The sequence below is a fragment of the Poecile atricapillus genome, chromosome 4 (assembly GCF_030490865.1).
Source record: "Poecile atricapillus isolate bPoeAtr1 chromosome 4, bPoeAtr1.hap1, whole genome shotgun sequence".
In the NCBI taxonomy this organism is placed as follows: domain Eukaryota; kingdom Metazoa; phylum Chordata; class Aves; order Passeriformes; family Paridae; genus Poecile; species Poecile atricapillus.
This window is the reverse complement of record NC_081252.1, coordinates 3,259,693-3,275,003: the sequence shown is the minus strand read 5'-3', so window position 1 is coordinate 3,275,003 and position 15,311 is coordinate 3,259,693. Positions and strand designations below refer to the sequence as shown.

Here is a 15,311-nt window from a genome sequence, read left to right as displayed (position 1 = left end):
GGGAACAAAGGAAGAACAACATTTTAATATAAGTCACGGGGGAAGGAATGTACTGGGCAGGTGTCACGCGCACCAGTTCCGGCCTGAGCTCCCCGGGATAGCGGCTGAGGTGGGGAACGAGCTCGTGGCCACCACAAGAAGCGAGCGACAAACACCAGCACGAACCTCTACAGAGGCACCTCAAAGGCACAGAACCACCTGCTGGCAAGGCAGAGGCTGACAGGTGACCCTCCTGTCACAGAACGGCAACAGCAAACGTCACAAAGGCCACGCAAAGACCAAAGCTTTGGGTAAAAATATATTTCCTCTCCCCGCTTCAAGTGTTGGCACTATTTGGATCTGTAACCTGAAGCATATACAAGAAATAACTGAGCTTATGCTATAAGGTTATTATTCCATCTGTAATTCAAAAACTGAAATATTTTAACATCAAATAAAGTGACAATATCTAACAGATGCATACATATCATTTGCATTAACACTGTATGTAGGTTACACAATTGTTCAGTTACAAACATGGGTTACTTTCCAATAGCAAGGTAATAAAGTCCTACATCTATGGTTTAAGGCAATCAGGATATTAAAAATACAAGATTTCTACCGCTGTTCACAGCTTTGTTTCCCATTAATTAAAAAAAAACCCTTCATATGCGAAGAGCTCCGTGCTGGCACGCGCCGGCGAGAGCACCACGGATATCACACCCCGCACGTGCAGCCCGGGCCCTCGGAGAAGGGACACGAAGGGGGACCGGGCTCAAATGGACAGATCTGATGTGGTCACACACAAAAAGACATTTCCATCTGCACCTGGACGGGTTGGGAGAAGCAGAAGGAGAGCTGCCTGCAGAAACACCGGTCCTGTTTAACATGGATGCACTCCCAGGGAGACACCATCTCCCTGCTGGGATCTCAAGCTGTCAGAAGCACACGGAGGGGGTGACGGGAGTGGCAGCTCTCCAGCTGGAGAGGAGCCCGGGGTGGGCGCCAGTGCCTGCTTTCCCTGCTCCTGGAGCGCCACAGGAGATGCATTTCAAGATGATGCATTTCACAACCACGAGCTCCAGGGGCACCTTCCTACCCACTGCCTTCCCTAAAGGGACTGTGTGACCCCTGGAGGGTTCTGGGGGAGCAAACCCTTACCCATCTCCTCCCTTCCCACTGCCTGCCAGACCCACGTGTGCCTCCTCTCTACAGAGCAGCCACAGCCCCTCACAAGGACCTGGCTTGTCTTTGCTCTTCCATTCTGAGGGTTTGCTTCATGCCCTGGGAACGTGAGCATCCCAGAAAAAGCATCTTTCAGCGTGCTTTCCTGCTCCTTTGTATTAGCCTGAGGACTGAAATCCACCTTGTCAGGAACATGCAGTTTTAGAGGAGTTTGTACCACCCCACTTGCAAGTAAGTGGAGTTGGAGAATCTCCCAGCAAAGCACAGCTGCTCTCCTGTCAGGAGCGAGGCAGGAAGGGGCAGTCTCCTCCTGCTGTACTTACATGCAAAGGTGAAAGCACATCCAGCCAGACCTGAGTGTGTCACTCACTCCATGCACATCAGGGGCTACTGTGAAAAAAGGCACGGGCAAAGAAGAGCAACAAGAGCAGCAGGAACAAGCTAAACGTGGCCCAGGGGTTCGAGATGGGGAAAAAAAAAAAAGTTATTACCATGTCCTTTGGCAAAAAACCAAACAGTACCTTTGACATCTTCAAGTTTGTGGTTTATTCCCAGTTCCTCCAACATAGCTTGTTTTCTGCTGAAGAAAAACTCTACCAAAAAGACACTAATGCACTTGGTCACAGCTTTCTGTCAAAAAGGAAAAGCTCAACTCAGCTGATTTCCCCTGCTAAACATCCCCTGAAGGGCTGTTAAATGAAGCAGGAGAAATAAATGTTAAAATTAAGTTTTCTACTTGGCACAAAACACTGGTAATTAAAAAGAGGACACGCACGGAGGCAGCTGAAGCAAAGCATATTGCCACGAGCGCTCGGTGATGGGCATGTGATGTGACTGTAAAAAACTCATGCAAACAACTCAAACTTCTTCCTTCATAACTCAAGATTTTAATGCTGGGTTTGCCAGAAGCCACAAGAACCAGAATTTCATTTTTCCGAACAAGCCTGCAGCAAACCTATTTAACCTGATGGAAAGTGCATAGCTGGCAAGTCCAGAAGGGGGAAAAAAACCAAACAACAAAAACCAAAATAATAATAATAGTAATAAATTTTTAAAAAATTTAAAAAAGGATAAAAAGGTCAACTGTTTAATTTCCAGCTTATTTATCCATCTTTGCTGTCCATTGCCAAGACATGGTACGTAGATATCCTCTTCCTAAAGCCATGTTTAAGCAGTGAGGGTTAAAAAGCAAGACAACCCATAAGCTCACCTCCAAGCACTTCCCAATCCAACACTTGAGGAAAAAGTGATTAAAAACCATGAGAATTCTGCCTTTTCTTTTTCCCCCAAAGAAATTCCATCTGGAAGCAGGCAAACAGCTGTAGTGGGAGACTCAGGAAGGAAGAGTTTTGTCTAAGAGGGCTTTAAAGAAGGCAACAGGAGACTGCCTAGCTAGGAGCAGAGGAAGAAATCCAGGAGTCACGGGGTAAGCATGGCTCACCACTCCTTGGGCAGGAAGAGAAAGACTCTGTCTGCAAGCAGTGGTGTGGAAAAACCACTTTGAAGAGCGCCACTTGCACCGTCTGCTGGCCAGAGAGCGGGGCCTGGATTATCCTCCATCTCCTTGGAGTGTTCTAGGAACACCTAATGGGACATTTTTCCTGCTGCAGGGGGGCTTGGGGGGCAGCGCAGCCACTGTGTCCAGGCACCTTCTCTCCTGGAATTCTGGATCCTTGCAAGTAGTCTGTATAGAAGTTTGTGCAGGAGCGCTCCTGGAAGCTCCAAGAGGATGCTGAAGGCTCTATCTTCCCCCTGCCCAGGTATTTAATTCCATAAGGGCTGCTAAGCCTTGCTAAGACCCTGCCTGTTGGAGACCAGGTAGGATTTTAGGGGAGGTCCCAAATGTTTGAGGCAAGTGGTGCAGGGAGAGCGGTGCTGGGAATGGTCCCTCCCCGAGGCAGCCGCCGAGCTCGGCCGCAGCTGCTCCGCTGAGCTGCAAGGGAGGCTGGAGAACCAGACCAGCAAACCCAGCCCTGGCCTGGGCACACAGCAGGAAGGAGAGAATATTCCATACACAACAGGAACTAATACAAATTATCATGCAAATGTCACGGCATGCAAGGTCAGTTACACTTGGTTATCTACACACACCCCCCTCCCTCTCCCCTGCAGGGACTGGGGCTGCTGTAACTCATCAGCTCCTGAAGAAATGCTGGGCAGGCTCAACTCCAGCTTGAGCCGTGCCATGGGCTGGGCTCATTCCTACACAACTTATTCCCTGGGGCTGGTGAATCCAGGGGCTCCTGCAGCCAGCAGCACTGAGGACACCTGAGCCAGTCAATACCTGAGCTGCTGATACCCAACTCTGACTCTTGGGGGCCAAAAATAATTTACTGCTGATGGTTTTGGTGAGAAGAATACATGATATCATCATTATCTCGGTCCCTCCACCCACCCCTGAACTTCCACTCATACAGTCCTGCACCCAATCCCTCTTCCTTCTTGTTCCCACTATGTTATTAGGTGAGTTAATAGTTATTCGTGTTAAAAAAATGGAAAAAAAAATATAAAAAGAAAACAGATGGCAGAGACACATTACTGCAAAAGCAGGTGAATGCAGGAACATCCTTGGCTCGACAGGCTTTATGTGAAGCTTGCACTGCAAGTTAAAAAAACAGAACAAAAAACAAAAAAGTTAGCACTAATTGAACTCAAAATGCAAAAAAAAAAAAAAATCAAGACAGCCAGGAGAGCCGACACCAGCAACCCGCTCCGGTGGGTGGGCATGCAGATGGATTATGGAATTACAAAGAAATTCAACCTCAAGGCTGGGCTCTACTCCGACCTATGACAAGCAAAAGTAAAAGGAAAAACCCGTGGGGGACAGAACTACTGACCAACCAGGCCTGTAAGCTGCTCCAGGTCACAGCCTGTCACCGCAGCGCTCGGTGGCTTTAGGGCTCATTTGTTCCCAGCTGGGACACGGGTGCAGGTGACTTCCCAGGGGCATCCTTGCAGGAGGGAACTCAGCTATCTCACACCTGGACACCAGGATGTCTCCAAGCACTTTGGCTTTCATAGCCAGGCCAGATCCTTCAGGCACCACCAAACCCCTCTTTTTACAGGGTGTTGGGCCAGGCTCTGACACAGATGCTGCAGCTCAGGGACTGCTTTGGGACGAGCACAGCCCCTGATGGCCAGACCAGGCACACTGGACTGCAAACTTAAGTGGAAAGGAAACTGAGAAAAAAAAAATTAAAAAAATTTACATTTGGCTATCAGAATCAGCCTTAAATAAAGTGAGACAGAAGCCAAACAGATGGTCCCGGCTCCTGGGGGGCTGCGGATGAGCAGCACCACCACGGCACATGTTGAGGCATGTGGCCATCTCTGTACCCAGCAGCAGGCAGGCACCAGAAGGCTGCTTGCTGCTCCCACTGTTGCCAGGAGCTCTCTCCAGACTGGTCAGGCTGGAAGCACAGTCCCATTCCAACACTACAGCAGGGGCTGGGTCAGTGTGCTCAGCCCCACGTCCAGGCACGTCCTGAGTGTGCTCTGCTGCCCCCAAACACTGCTGCTGTCAGGCCAGAGCCACGAATGTTTTAGATAAAAAAAAAAGAGTATAAGCTAGAGAATTTCTGGAGGAATAGTCTGGAAGTCAGGAAGGCCAAGCTCTCCCTCACGGAGCGAGGCCAGCAGCAGATTTCACTCTGGGCCTTCCCTCCGGCATGCACAGCACAGCGGAAGGTCTCTGGTGTCCAAACTGGAGAAATCTGAAAGCATTCCCGTGAATTACTTGGTGGGGAGGCTGCAAGGGTCAGGCATGGCAAGGAATTCCTCTGGCAGCTGCACAAGAAGCACCACAGGACACGGCAGCAGAGAGAGAGGTTGGAAGCCTTAACTCCACAAACTGCGGCTCCACACCAGAGTGCAAGGAGAAACTTGAAGCCTTTAGAAAACCAAGGTGAGCTACAAGGCAGGAGCATCAGCATTTCCCTTGAAAGCCTCTGTTAGTAACGCTGACACTAGAGAACACCTGCAGCAGGTACAGCACCTGGCGTGGAGCGACACAAAGGACACACTAAAACACGGGCACGTTCCTCGAGGCTGGATTTCTGTGAATGCAGCAGCAAAGCACAACATGCGTTCGTCACTGTCGCTGGGAACAGCCCTGTCTCACCCACGATGCTGGAACCAAACAGGAGCTCACACTGACTACCCAAAGGGACACAACTCCCCAGCCCATTCCGTACTGCACTGGTCCTACAGCTAAGAGATGAAAAAAACCTGACTGCACACTTGTTAAAAATATTAGGCTGCCAACTCTGATGGATAAGGAAAAGGGTCCTCAAAACTTTCTGTTCTTTTTAGAGAATGCATCATCATGTCTGAGTGCTCAGGTGAGAGAAGATGAGTGTCCCAGCCTGTCTGCAGGAGGGTATTTCACCATGCCCGGGCCTCAGCTGCCGACTCCTGCTGTTCCAGCGCTCAGCCCGACGCCCACGGTCTGTAAGGATTTCTCCCCGAGCAGAGCAGGCAGCACACAGCGCTCCACGGATCCCGCCGGGAGCCCAGGGCCACGTCCTCAGCCAGCATCGAGCAGCACGGCTCCATAGGAGCTACATCAATTTACATCAGCTGAGGAACTGGCCCCAGGCCCTCCCCACCCTGCCCGGGCAGCGGTGCCCATCGTGGGGCAGCGAAGCGGCAGCGGAGCCGGGGTAAGAGCTGTAAAAGCCCAGCGCCTCTGCAGCACAGCTCGGGCCAGGCTGCAGCTCCCAGGCTGGCACAGCAGACACGAGTGGCTGAGCCACATCCCCGCTGGCACTCGGCTCTCCTGGGGGTGACAGCTGGGTTCATCACCCCTGCTCCTCTGAGGAACACCCCCTTCTCTCTCGGGCACCCAAAGCAGTGTGGAAGTGTCGTTTTTGTGTGTGGGTTAACCGAGTGTTTTCCGGTGAGATTTTCCCAATGGCAGGAACCAACTAAGCACCCTTGGCACAGGTGACTCACAAAGGACTTGCATGAGCACCCTCTTACTAGGAACGGAAAAAGCCAGTGGAAGGTAAAGGATTACGCTCCCAGGGGATACGAATATAAAATAGTAAAAAACAGTGCCATGATCTTGACTAAAAGGTAAGGGTTTCTTAGCTTATTATGTTGACTTGATACAACCACAAATGCCATTTAACTGCAATTACGGTACCATAGTAGTTTGTTTTTCTAAAAAAATACAAAACCAAAGCTTCTTGTCTTTAAAGCAAGCTTCCAAGTAATCACTTTTGGCACTAACATTCCCCATGTAAAAATAACATGGTGGTGGTTTTGGTTTCTAATTTACTTCTACTCACAACTATAACCTTAAGGAATGGGAACTGGAGACTACCAGTGAAAGAAAGGATGGGTAGCAACTCCCTTAATTCTGGCTCAAGCAGATAAATCTGAGTCCAGAATATCCCATAGCTCCAGAAGATGTTGGACAGATCACAAATCAAAACTCCACCATCCAATTGTTCTCCCACACCAGTCAGACTTGAACAGAAAATCTGAAGGTACTCTTCTGGAGAAAAATTAAGATCATGTCCCTGGCCCACCCTTTAGAAAAAAAAAAATATTTTATTTGATCAGGCTGAGAAAAGGCCTGTTTCCAGTCTGGTAATGGGGAAAAGCAAATACAGACATGCAGCAAGAAAGAAAAAAACAACCTCCCAAAACTTGTAACAAACCCTACAAAGGGTGTGGGTGACATCCGCTTACTTTTTCTTGTCCTTGTCTTTCTTGGTTTGTTGAGAACCTGCCTGCTGAGCCTGTGACTGTAATAGCTGAGCCGCTGCCTTCTTCTTTTGAAAGTTGTTCAGCTCTTCCTCAAGTTCCTTCTTTTTGTCTTCCACTTTTTTCTTCTCTTCTTGGTGAGTCCTCTTTAGATGGTCAAACTTTTCGTGAAGCTGCCAGGACAGAGGCAGTGAGATCTGGCTGTCAAGAGAGGCATTTTCCCCCGATTCCCTGGTGATGATGCCCCACCATGTTCCTGCTGGCACCGAGGCCTCCCTGTCCCCAGCCTGCCTTGGTGAGAAAAGCCCTGCAGCTAACACTCACTGGCACACAGAGAGCAGGAATTCCTGTTGCTGTAGGAATCCAACAGCTCTGGACGCTCTCACAGCCCCATATTCCATCCCCCAGTGCTCGGTACCTAGGGGACTCTACCAGGCTCGAGCAGACCAAGGGAACGTGGGCACTGGGGGCTGTACTCTTGGCTGCACCTCTGCAGGAGGCCTGAGGAGCAGCTTCCTGCCCCAACAGGGTATTTTCTGCCCCAAGCCCTCACAGAGAGCCTCCTGAGCGAGATATACTCACATCCTTCTCTGCTTCCTTCAACTCTGCTTCCTTCTCCTTCACCCGCATGACAAACATCTGCCTCATCTCGTCCTCCTTCTTCTGCAGCTCGCCCAGGAATTCATTCCTCTTTGCTTCGTAGGTCTCTTGGAGACTGTTAAAAATACACAAAAGCCAGTCAGAGCAGTGTTTCGAGCACAGCCATGAGCTCCCAGTCTTTGGAGAGGTAGCTCTTAGGCTGTCTTGTCACCAAACACGGGACTACACCAGAGGCACCGTCTCCTCTGCCCAAAGACATCCCAGCTTGCTAGGTGGCAGCAGTGGAAGGCAAAAGGAAAGGAAAAGCCGAGCTCCCCGCGCAGGATCCCGTGCATCACTCAGCAGGCAGGGTCCTGCCCTCCGAGAGAAGCAGCCTCCACATGAGCACTGCCTGCAGCAACCCCCGATGCCCACAGATCCCTCAGAGCCACACCGCCTCCCTTCTCCCTCTGTTTGTCCCGAGCCTCTTGGTTCCAAATGCAAGATTTGTGGAGCAGACCCAGGGTGAAATCTGCCCCCGTGCAGCTCATTAAGCACGATGCTGTCACAGGGCACAACTCATTTTCACTGCTCATTGCTGAGAGATTCAGATCAGGAGCTTGATTTAGATAAAGCCATCCTGGGAGACCTCCCTTTCTCCTTTGGACTCTGCAAACCATCAGCAGCCTTCCTCTTCCAAATAACCCCATTACTGGATTCCTTCATTCACCCTCTACTCCTTGGCACTCCTTTATTTCCCCAGCACTGTGATAGGCGGTGAAGATTTGGGACGTAAAATACGTCGTCCATGTACCTCTGAGATTTTTAAAGCCTCTTAGGAACTCTGGACATCAAATTCCTCTTTTGCTTTATTCCTTAAAAGGATCTGGATAGCCCAGCTGTAATGATAGTGTGGGAATGATAACTATTTCCCCCAAGAGGCTTTTCTGAAAACGCATTTTTTTAAGCGAAAACCACTGAAGTCATACAGACACGTTGCATCCTTGTGCCTAAGGAACACATTAGCCATTGGGCCAGTGGAACATCCTAATTCCAATAAAGTCAAGCTTTTGCTTTTCCTGGCAGTGATGGGGGTTTTGATGTTTTGTTTATTGGTTGGGGGTGTTTTTTCAGGGGATGCAATATTGAACTGGGGAACACAACTTGTCAGATTATCCCAAGCCTCATATTTAACTCTGCTAATTAATAGGCACTTGGGTTACTTCCTAAAATACTCTCCAGACAGGATGCCCAGAGCTGTTCTGGCACAGCACTGGCCGCCCCAGAGAAATCACACCATTCCACATGACCACACCAGCTTCCTACACAGGGAAGCAAAAATACTGATTCTAAAAATGACAAAAATCCTTTCGTGGGAGAGCAGGGCAAGAGCCATCTTTGGATTCTCAGCTAAATGCAGAACCAGACCTCTCACAGCATACAGATTTCAGGGGACTCAGAAACAAAATCTCCCTAAAATTCAGTGCTGGATTTAATGCTCTGACTGTGGACACTGAAACTTAAATTCCTAAGCCCTTCTGAAGGCTCTGGCAAAGCCTGAGGGCAGGTGAGCTTTTGCTGCTCAGTGAGCACAAACTGAATCTGCAATTAGTGACACGCTGTCCTAGGGAGCAGCAGAGCCTCACAGAGAGAAAAGCAAAGCTCTGCAGGCAGCTCATCGGATCCTGGACTCCCAGCCACTACTTCCAAAGTTCAGTTCCAGAAACACGATGCCGGGTGATGGGCAAGCAGGAAAAGCCTGGCAGGAGTGAGAGGAGCAGGGGCTTCCTGTTAAATTGTCCCAGGTTCAAAGCTTAATTCTCTGCTGCAGTGACTCTGACTTCCATAGGAGCCAAGTTCTCAGAGAAACCGGCCTGGCAACTCCCAGGCTGCATGTGAAAAAAACAATTACAGCCCTAAGGAATAACAGTCCAAACCAACTGGGATCCCTGCAGCTTCTCACAGGCAAAGATGACAAGGGAATTGGCTTTTAAGTACACAAACACATGAACCTAAATTACAAGAGTAACTTGATTTCCCAACACGCCCCCACACACTGAAGGATGCCCTGGCAAATAATATTATTTGGAAAGGGAGTATTTTGAAAAGCTTAACCAGAGTGGCAGAGAATCCAGCCCACAACAGGCACAGGACAGCAGAAGGGTCTCTGTGCAGAGACCCCGTTTCGTGGAGCTGATCCCTGCTGGGACCCTGGTGCTCCCTCCTGCAGCCTGGCCAAGCAAAGTGGGGGTCTCAGACATCAGCAGTCCCCTTTTCCCACACCTCACACAAGCCCCTGCACAGCACCAATGTTTTGCTGGGACCTGCTGCCCTGCATATCTCAGCTCCTCCTGAGATATGCCACAGGCTCCCTGCTCCTGGCTGATGGAAGCTGGCTGAAGAGCAGCAGTTCCTGTGGCTCCCGGGGCCAAGATGCAGGGAAAAGCATCCTTTTGATCCCCGAGCTCAGAGAGAACATCCCCCTCGTTTCAGATATACATCAGCCTCAGCCAAACAGCTTGGGATCATAGGTTTTGTTTGTTTATTGGAGGGAAAAGGCACCCAGAGTGAACTGCCCTGAACTAGCACGTACTAGATGGAGAAATTCTGTACATTTTCATTTCCTTTCTACTTACAGCTTGGTCAAAAGAGGCCTCGTGTACAGGAAGCAATGGAAATTCCTCAGATTCCTCCAAAGGAAGGGCTGAGCCCATCTTAAGCCATTGCTCTCCAGAAAGGAAATCCAATAAAGCTTCACACTTGGGCTTAGTAACAGAACTGGGCTTGACTGATTCCAGCAGAGTTTCTGCTGCAGAAGTGCAGCTGCATCAAGTCAGAAATAAGGCCCCAAACCAATGCCAACCCCTGTGTTACAGGGGCAAACCCCCCTGGTGCACTGGAATTCTGACTGCCTTCCCCGAGAGGCAGAGGGGAACACTGGATGCTGTAAGGCAGGGGCTGCAATTACTGGGGAAAAGTTGGGGAGGAATGGGAAACAGGAAATGAAAGGAGAAAACAAACACTCCCTCCCAAATTCCCACACAGCTGTTGTCCCTGGCTAATGGCTTGGGCTTCAGACCAATAAAGCCGTCTGACAGAATGAACTATGTGCTCAGTAACCAGCCAAACCTCAGGCATGAGACTGTGGCACCCTCTTCACAACTCACCTTGCACCAGGCTGGGAACAGCTCCAGGAGGGTCAAAACCTCATTTAGCCCAGGATGTCCCCAACACACGGGCCACCTTCCCGTGGCACGGACACGGCTGTGTTTTTCCTGCCCGGAATGGCAGGCAGCCCTGAGCAAGCTGGCTGCAAAGCACAGCAGCAGTGCCTGAGCTGCACATCCCTACCTGAAAGGCTTGCTGTCCGGATCCGTGTCCTTGAAGCCCATCTCTTCCAGCTTGCAGCGCCTGTACAGCTCGTAGTGCCGGGTGTGCGTCTGCTCCCTCAAGTCCTCCATGTTCACTCGGATCAGCATCTCCCGCAGCTTCACAAAGTCACAGTGGTTTTCATTTTCAACTGCAAAAACGACAGCATGTCCACAGAGAGGGCATTAAAGCCAGGAGCTGGGCTCCCCCTTGCCCTGGATCTGGGCCCCAGTGTAGAAAACCTCAGAGTTCCTCAAGCACACAAGCACAACTCCAAAATGCCTGGATGAGCTGGGTGGAAGATATCCCACACCAGCATGGGCCTGAGTTTCAAGGCATGCACTGGATTTGCAAGATCTCTCTGTTGCCCATCTGGTACAGGGCTCCCGTCTCCCCATCCATTTTTGCACCAGCGAGGTGATGATCCGTTTGCTCACAGGATTTCACTTCCCACTCAAACCCACTCGAAATCCAAGCACCCACAGGGAAAGTCTAAACTCAGTCTCAAACTATCAGGTGCCAGTTTTCTGGGAACAGCGAGAACCCAGCAGGATACAGGCCGAGTCCAAGACCTCCCAAACACATCAACTTCTTTCCTGAGTGTTTTTCCCAGTATCATCCTCTGGTGAATACAGCTGAAGTCCCTCAAGCTGCTTCAGGGTCAGCTTCTCATTACTGAGAAGCCAGAGAATTTTGCAGAATTGTACCATGACTGCTGCCCTGCAGCTTCCTGGGCCATTCTCCAGTGGGATACACAACTGAAGCCACCAGGAGACCATCACCATCCCAATTCTGTACTTCTCAGTGCTGGCTGGAAAGCAAGGACCAGCTCTGTATTTCTGGCAGCTTCAGTAAAGCCTGGGCTGCAAACAGTGCCCTAGACAAACTCTGCCCTCCTGCAGGAAGGAGCTTTTGGCTCCATGTGCAGATGTCCACATTCAGATCCAAGCTGTCCTTTCTCAAGCCTGATTTTGGTAAGGGCCATGCAGAGATCAAAGTATCTTGGATCAGAAGGGGACAGGATGAGAAGGCCGTGCCTTCGGGAACATACCCTGCACGACGCCCCAGGGGTACTGCCTGGCTTTGGCCATCTTGTTGCCGATCTTCACTTCCTCGGTGCTGCCAACCACGGCAAAAGGAAGGTGGACCTACAAAAGGAAAGGGACAATGAGGCTGGGGATTTCCTTTGCTGCCTTGCCAGGGATTGTTTCTCAAGAAAAATGTTTACTGGGGCAGCTCTGCTAGATCTAAGTTGTTTAAGCGCCTTTGCAATTCGTCTGGTGTTTTAGGAAGTGCAACAGGACAATCTGGATGAGAAACCTGATCAGACTTAAAGCCCAAAATTGTCAAGTCCTAAAAACACAAGATATGTACATGTTTTCCATTTAATTACAAAGCACTACTGTCTTAAGCGAAGAACAAGTCTTAAGAACTGAAACTGAATTTGAACACCGATAAAAAAGAACCGTGAAACAATAAAAAAGAAAATAAAGTATATCCTCTCAAGGAAGGCAGGCTCAAAATTCAGGGGGATTTTGCTGCTACAAAAAACTGCTAATGCTTCCTCTTAAACAGAGCAAAGCTGTGAGCAAGGGGAAGAGCGGAGCTGACCCAGCCCTGGGCTGACACGTCTGAGTCACAGCACTGCTCCCTCCAGGTCTCTCCGAGGGTGTGGTGGTGACAATCTGGGATCTACTCCCAGGAGTGTGGCTGCTGCCAGGAGGGAGCTGGCCTCAGCTGCCAGCCCAGCCCCGTGGAACTCTCCCTGCCCTCACAGCATCCAAAGGGGGTGGCTGCAAGCTCTGGGAGAGGGACCCATGTCAGCCAAACTTGGTCACAGGCTGGGTGGGAGGGGAAGACGGGATTATCTGGCAAAGGGGTTTCCCAGCAGCTGGGCTGCACCTGAAGAGGGCAGAACACCGCACACAGTGCACCCTGGTAGAGCCACATCCCTTCTCTGTGCCAGCTTCTCCCTGCTCAGAACAACATGGACAGGGAGGAGAGGCAACAGGGAGCTTTGGAGAGGGTCTAACATTCAGCTGGATGAGGTAATTGCCCATCTAAAAGCCGTTGAGCAGGAAAACTCACAACAGCCTTCAAGCAGCAAGGAAATAGCTTAATCTGAGTGCACTTGCTTTAGGACTGGCACATCCTCTTGAGGCCAATCAACACCTCACTGCCAGAGCAACCCTGAGCTCATGTTCTTCCCTTTGCACCCTGACTCAGGCCTGTGACAAACAGCTGCTTCCCTTGGTAACCCCCGCAAAATGTTCTGTCTAGTCCAGCCCTGAGCGGCCTCAACTCCCACCCTGTTGCTGGAGGCAGGGGAGGAGGTGAAAGCCAGAGCTGCTGATGGCCACGGGCCCTGCGGAGCGCTGGAACATCAGCGCCAGTGCCCCGCTCCCAGCGGAAACCGAAACAAAGGCGGCACTGAATGAATCACCCCCGCTAAGCAACAAGTGGTCGCTCGGGACAGGAAAGCCAAACCTCAGCTCTCTGCCCTGACCGCATCGGGGCCCTGCCTCCCATCCTCTTCCTTTCCCGAGACGGGAATACTGCACCAGGGGAAGGATGTGAAAACTGCAACACGGGAGAAGTGTTTGTCACACAGTGAAACCTATCAGACAGGTATCTCCAGCCCCCAAAGCCTTCTGGCCAGGCTGATGTCCGCGCTTCAATCGCAGTTTTGAAGCCAAAATAAGACACGGCACGGCCATTGAGGCCAGGCCCAGGCACAGCAAGGTCACAACCCCCCCAGGTTACATACACTCATGGTGGCATTGATCTCGGCCACCGTCTCCTCATCTGTTGGGAACTGGTAGATCTGGACGCCGTTGCTGACCAGCTCGCTCATGATTTTACTCTTGAACTTGTGCAACTCATTCTTTGCAATGGTGTCAGCCTTGGCAATGATGGGGATGATGTTCACCTGCAAGACAGGACAGCACCTCCACGTACAGGACTGCACAGGTTGTGTCACTGGGAGAGGACAGAGCAGGACATGCAGTGACAGCCCTGGAGTGCCACCAGCCAGCAGCCCCAGCAGATGAACTTCCCCGGGGCTGCTGCTGCCAGCAGCACCACCTCAGACAGGATTTCCAGGCAGCAGTGCTGATGGCCTTAGAAAGAAGTCAAGAGCAATTTGGCAACAAGCTATTTCCTGTCCTGTCGTACTCCCCTCCTCATCCGAATTGGCTGGACAGGAAATGCTGTCATAGATTATTATGAGCTGCTCCAAAAAACTAAGAAAGGAAATGACCATCTCTGCACATTCCCTGCCACCAACAGCTGGCTGGATTACTGCAGGAGCCACCCTCAGGCAGCAGCCTGTCACGGGCCCTGGCTTGGGGAGTGTCACCAGAGACACGGGAGGGGCAGCAGAGCCGCTGTCACCCCACGGGAGGTGGAAGCAGATGGTGCCTACCCAGCCCCGGGACACACAGGACAGGGCTGGCAGTAACACAGGCATGCTTCCCCCACCTGTGTGCCCTCATGTGCCCTTGGACAGCGCTGCACGGCAGGACCACCCCTCCCTGCACAGCTCTGACATGAGAGATGAGTTACTGACTCTCTTCCCGAGACAGGCTGTTGGCCAGGATAAAGATCCTGCCTTCTTTCCCTTTCTCCTCCCTTCAGAGGGACAGTTTCTGCTTTTGATCTTGCAGGTTTGCTTCTCCCTGCAACAGCAGACAGAAACTGTGCTGAGGATAACAGTAATATCGACCTATATGGAGGGATTTTAACTACAGTACTTGAAAATCCTCTCCTATTACATCACTTAATTCTGTTTGCAGTTATTAAATCCCCTTGGCCAAAAGATAGAACAGGAATGTCAATTAGCTCACTTGGGATTTATCTCCATAACCTTATTTTCAGTTGAAGAAGGCAAGGAACTTTCTCCATCACCACATAAAACCCAATCAATTGGCCTCCCCAGGAAACAAAGAACAGCTGGCATCATTGATGTCCTGCAGAATCAGGATCCAGTGAGCCCAAGGTGCACAGTGGACTGATTTAAACTGCTTAATCATGATGGAAAGGAGCACAGAGAAGGCCCTGCATTTGTACCTCAGTTATTTTTCCTAGAAGAGGTGCAATCTCCTTTGAACCATGGTTTAAACCAAGCCCATGAGGGAACCTGGAAAAGCAGATGCCAAGTAACATATTTATTCAGATTCTTGTCGATGACATGACAGCTAGAACACCACTACATTTGCCGTAGCAGATCAAATCACTGTTTTTTGTCTAGCTGGATGTGCTCAGAGCCAGCACACACAGCACTTCATTTGCTTTTCACTGATTACAAAGAAGACCTGAACTGTTTTCACTGTCTTCAAAGATTAGCTGGGGAGCACAAGGCCAAGTTCCCTACCCGAGGCAGAGCTGGAAAAGAGCAGGAGCCCAAACTCCCAACAGCACGTGAAGCAGAATAATGACCCGTTGTGCCCAAGGTACACTTCTCACACTTTGTGTCTGCAATTCCCCAC

General features: G+C 50.5%; 1 protein-coding gene across 3 annotated transcripts in view; it reads right to left on the bottom strand.

The window, feature by feature from the left end:
* Positions 1-15,311, bottom strand: part of SEPTIN11 (septin 11) — a 46,531-nt gene that overhangs the window by 4,734 nt on the left and 26,486 nt on the right. The window contains exons 5-10 of one of the 3 annotated variants that reach the window (XM_058838888.1): positions 13,592-13,753; positions 11,876-11,972; positions 10,807-10,975; positions 7,459-7,591; positions 6,862-7,049; positions 269-3,763 (exon numbers count right to left, since the gene is read on the bottom strand). In XM_058838888.1, the coding sequence (XP_058694871.1) occupies positions 3,748-3,763; positions 6,862-7,049; positions 7,459-7,591; positions 10,807-10,975; positions 11,876-11,972; positions 13,592-13,753 (765 nt within the window). In that variant the 3' untranslated portion in view covers positions 269-3,747. The other 2 variants (XM_058838887.1, XM_058838890.1) reach the window with 2 other exon arrangements.